Consider the following 5,035-nt stretch of genomic DNA (forward strand, 5'->3'; position numbering starts at 1 on the left):
CCAGAGGTTGGGAACCCCGCTGAGTGACATTGGGGAGTCCTTTCTGGAAAGGGGCTGGTGAGAGGCAGCGGTGGCTATGGATGAGGTAATCTCTCATGCCTTGTCCACCCTGGACCAAAATTCTGTGAGACTAGAATTCTGACACTTTCCCATACAGCCTGGACATAGGCAGTGTTCCTGGAACCTCAGTTATTCTCAGACTAACATCACATTTTTTGCCATATCTGCATACCATGAGTACTATTATTAACTGTTTTCCTTAAATGGGTTAATTTTTTTTTTTTTACTTTCAAGAATAAAAAGGCAATTTTATATAATTTCCACAAATGGACGACTTGTATAATTTGCCATGAGTAAAGGTAGGCATGGAAAAACGTGTGATTGTATTTTTTAAAATTAAAATGACAGAAAAAATAAAAAGTGAACACGGAATTACTTACTCACATAAGTAATAACGCCTCTCATTGATTTTCAAAAGTGTATACTCGAAAATAAGTTACTCAATGGGAAAAGCGAACTGTGGATGGTCAGTTGGTGATATAAGGGCAGAGACGACCTTGTCCGCCATCATGACCACCAGTTAGGTGACCAGACACTGTCTTGGTCGAGGGTCATCGTTATTGCAGCCATTTCCTTGGAGCTCTAGGGAACATTTTCCTTTTGACACTCAGATCATTGGGAAGAAATCAGAATATGTTCACACTTCTCAAGGTCCGTGATGTAATTAGGTGGTTGGACTCCCTGCTGGGGACAATGTGTCCTAGGACTGACTGAGGCAGAGCCCCTGGGTGAAATTTTGGCCTGGGGGTGGGTCCCAGGTGGCGGGGGAGAGCTGCACTCCCCATGGGCATAAGCGGTCATCCTGCATGACGAAAACTACTGGTGTTCAGGCCATCTCCATCAGACACGCGGGACTGCCTAATTTAGCTCCTGCTGAGTAAGCATCCGGGTATTGTAAAATACCCAGAAGTTGACAAACTTTTTCTATAAAGAGCCAGCTGGTAAATATTTTAGGATTTTCAGGTCATAGAGTCTCTGAGGCAACTCCTCAATTCCACTGTTGTAGCAAAAGCCACATAGACAAACCCAGGCAAATGGGCACAGCTGTTTCGGTAAAACTTTATTTTAAAAACAAGTGCTGGACTAGATTTGGTGCATGGGTCAGAGTTTGCAGACTTCCTGACCTACATGGTGGCGGCTCTGCCATCTTCACCTCCTGGTTTCTAATGTTGTCGTGGGTGTTGATTCTAGTTTGCTGGAGTGGCTAGGAGCATGGAGGAGTGAACATGGGGGATGGGGAGTTGGGCCAGGCCTGGATGTGGCACTCCTCACTTCCGCTCACATTTTACTGCAAAGAACTTAACCACGTGGCCAATCTCATTGCAAGGAAGGTTGGGAAATGTGGTCTGACTGTGCACCAAAGATAATAGGATGGATTTAACGGACAGCTAGAGATTCCTGCCACAAATAATACCCATTCAATCATAGACTGGATATTAGGGATTTTCCCCCCGATACATAGCAAAATAAATACATAACCATGATATAAATGCTTTAAAGTTTTTTTTCACGCCATCTAAAATGACCTGGCAAAACTCCAGAAATAAGTGTACTATGCATTAGTAAACACCGACCTTTTGTATTTTTTTAATTTAAATTACCAGATCCTGATTGTAAACCCAGTCCCTGCTTGCTCTATAAAAGTTCCCTTCAAACTTTTAAGAATCAAAAAGGAAAATGAGTGAAGAACGCATAAAAATTTAGGCCCAGAAAAGTTAAGACTGAATTCTAGTTCGCCAAGTGCTCAGCAAACTCAAATTATTATTATAGAGTTTACAGAGATACCTGGGTGAATACACTGACCTCAGACTAAAGAAGCATTTTGTGTATTTTCTTACCCCAAGAACTGTCAGAGTTTATTAGTGCCCCAAACTGGTCCATGAGTTCTTCTGATTATCCTGGGCATTCAGAGGTGGGCAGGATTTGGAGGAACACAGAAGAAGAGAGGACATTAGCAGTGGTGCCAGGTGGGTTTAGAGGCTTCTTGGGGAAGTCAGCAGGGGCTGGAAGGGCAAATAGAGATCAGAGGGCTTGCATGCCAAGCCGGCTCTCTCGCCTAAACAATGGGGAGCACTGAAAGGCTTTAATCCTGAGAATGACAAGATACAAAGGGCATTTCCAAAAGTAGAAATCTGGCAGAAGCAGGTAAGCCACTGGATGCTTCTGGAAAGGAGCCTCCTTCATACTCATTGGGAGGGTAGAAGGTGAGCTCTCCTTTCCGAAACGGCTCAGTTCTCTGCATGTAAAAGCTGGGCCTTTGGGGCTCCCACAGGCCTCCGCAAGAATTATGACACAGCATCTCAAAACTGCTGAACTGCACAAAGGTTTGCAAATCCCGGATTACTGACGCTGGTCCTCGATTCTGGGTTTAGTAGGTCACAGGAGTCACACAGAAGTTGTAACCCTCTGAGATCCCCTAAATCATGGTCTGTCCTGTGCCTCCTTATCTTTCAATGGAAGCATGTTAGGAACGTGTTGGGGGTGGGCACAAGTGCGTGGGGGAGGACAAGTCAGTCCACGGCACCCCCATCCCATCACCCAGGTACACTGAAATGACATACACTGACAGGTGTCATTTCAGTGTACCAATAAGCAGGAACATCAAGGCATGCAAAGTAAAACCAGATACTCCGTTTGCCCCTAGAAAATTGGCAAGGATTTTTACCTCTACGATTTTAGTGTCCACGCCAAGTACTTGCAAAGAGTATAGAAAAACAGAAACCTCACTCCAGATATGTGAGATAAACTAGTGCAGGCTTTCTTGGGGGCAGTTTGGCAAGATCTATCCAAACGCTTAAAAGGGGCATCTCTATTGCCTTAGCTCGTCTCTGTCTGGGGATAATTCTGAATGAGCCCAAAGGTGTCTGTATCCGATGGTTCTCCTCAGTGATATTGACAGTGGTAAACGCTGTGAAATAACCTAGTGACCAAAAATAGTAAATGGTTAAATAACTTATTAAGTAGTCTTACTATGGGATGATATGTGGCTGTCAAAAAAAGAGAAACATATATAATACTGTTTTTAATTGTTCGTTAATAAAGCAGTTCTCCAATTCTTATTAAAAAAGAACTAGGCTCTTGCATTTATTTCCACTCCCTCCCCAAATTCTTCTAAAAGGATGTAAAATAAAGTCTTTAAAGGCACAAGGAAGAGGAGGTGATGGAAGAGATGATGGCAGCAGTATCTTGGAAGTTGGCTAATGAAGAGAACAGTGACAACTGCTTTTTGAGTATAGAAAGTGAAAGTCAATGCATGGGGTAGGAGGGAGCCCCCAGACAAAGGGATTCAAAATGGGGACAGCAGAAAACCCTCTGGGTTCACAGTTACCAGGTACCTGTGGAAGGGGCGTGAAGACACCCCCTCACTGTGCACACATCCCTAGGCCAGAGTTTCCACATGGGCTCTGCCTCTGCCAGTCCTAGAGAAGGACTCACTCCAGGGAATCCAATCAGATGATTACAACAGAGCTCAGAAGCCTTCGCAGCATAGGACGATTTTTGTCCAGAAATCTGAGTGTCAAAAGGAGGACGTTCCCTGAAGCTCAAGAAATGGCTGCAGTAGGCTCGACCCTGATGAAGCCAGTGCCTGGTCACCTACCTGGGGGTCATGATGGTGGACAAAGTTGTTCCCGCCCTTATGTTGCTGACCATCAATGGTCCACTGGTCCTACCGAGCAAACTTATTTTCGGGGATGCCATTTGTAAATCAGCTAATAAAACGAAGCAAGGAAACACACAGTAATTAATAAGAATAACGTTAGCAGTTCTCCAGAAAATACCAGGGATTGACAAACAACATGGAGCCGCTGGAAATCTCTCCATCGGCTGGTAGGAGGGCAAATGTGCACAGCTGCTTTGGAAAACTCGGGGAGTGTCTGATAAAGCTGACGTCTGTGACCCCCGTGACCCAGCAAAGGCGCTGGTAGATAAAAATACCCAGGAGAAATGCATTCCAGTAGTCACTAAAGGACATGTTCTGGAATATTCATAATATTCTATTCGTAATAACCTGACACTGAAAACTATCCAAATGCCCAACAAGAGCAGAATGGGTAATTGATGGCATAGTCACACAAACAATAACTCCACAGCAATGATAAGGAACAAACTACAACCAAATACTATATGGAGAGTATCATAAATATGACTTTGAGAGAGAGAAGCCAGAGGCAGGGGTACATGGTTCAGTGCATATGAAGCACAACACCCAGAAAAATGACAACATGCTGTTAGAAGTCAGGACAGCAGCTACTGTCATGGATAGATGGGTGGGGGGCAGGGCCTGGGCCTGAGCTTGCGATGGCTTCTGGGTGCTGGTCTTCTGTACCTTGATCTGGGTGCTGGTTACACAAGCACGGTCAGTCAGTGAAAATTCATCAAGACACACACTATATTGCATACATGTAATATATAATTTATATCATAGTATATATTATATTACACTCTCTATATACAGAGGGTGCCAAAAAATGTATACACATTTTAAGAAAGGAAAAAACTGTATTAAAATTGCAATGCTCAATATATACCAATAACAACAGATGAATACAAGTCACATGTGACTTCTGCAATTACAAGAGGTGCTCAAAGTGGTTACTATCAGAGTCCAGACACTTCTGATTACCGCAAACTACTGCTTGAGCAACATTGACCAAAGTGTCCGCTTGTATACATTTTTTTGGCACCCCCCGTATATACTTTCTTATATGTATATTATATACAATTAGAAACTTAAAAATTTCTACTAACTCTTAAGAGCTTATTATCAAATACAGGAGGCAAGATTGTTATAGATAAAATTACCAAAGACTATAAAAATTATAGAAATAGGACAGAATGTAAATAGTCAAATGTGCAATTATTTTCATCAGGACCCTATTGTGTGTACTAATAGAAATCCTACTCAAACTTACCTAAAGTGCGAGAGACCAGCTCCCACAGGTCCAGGGGTTCCCTCAGGTGGAGACAGCTGCGG

General features: G+C 43.2%; 1 protein-coding gene across 1 annotated transcript in view; it reads right to left on the reverse strand.

The window, feature by feature from the left end:
- CES1 (carboxylesterase 1) overlaps positions 1 to 5,013 on the reverse strand; it is a gene marked incomplete at its 5' end in the record, with an annotated part of 43,125 nt that extends 38,112 nt beyond the window's left edge. Inside the window, one exon of the mRNA XM_019666815.1 lies at positions 4,974 to 5,013. Within this exon, the coding sequence (XP_019522360.1) occupies positions 4,974 to 5,013 (40 nt within the window). The remainder of the gene's footprint in view (positions 1 to 4,973) is intronic.
- Between the last annotated feature and the right edge of the window lie 22 nt (positions 5,014 to 5,035).

The sequence above is a fragment of the Hipposideros armiger genome, unplaced genomic scaffold (genome assembly GCF_001890085.2).
Source record: "Hipposideros armiger isolate ML-2016 unplaced genomic scaffold, ASM189008v1 scaffold_479, whole genome shotgun sequence".
Taxonomy (NCBI): domain Eukaryota; kingdom Metazoa; phylum Chordata; class Mammalia; order Chiroptera; family Hipposideridae; genus Hipposideros; species Hipposideros armiger.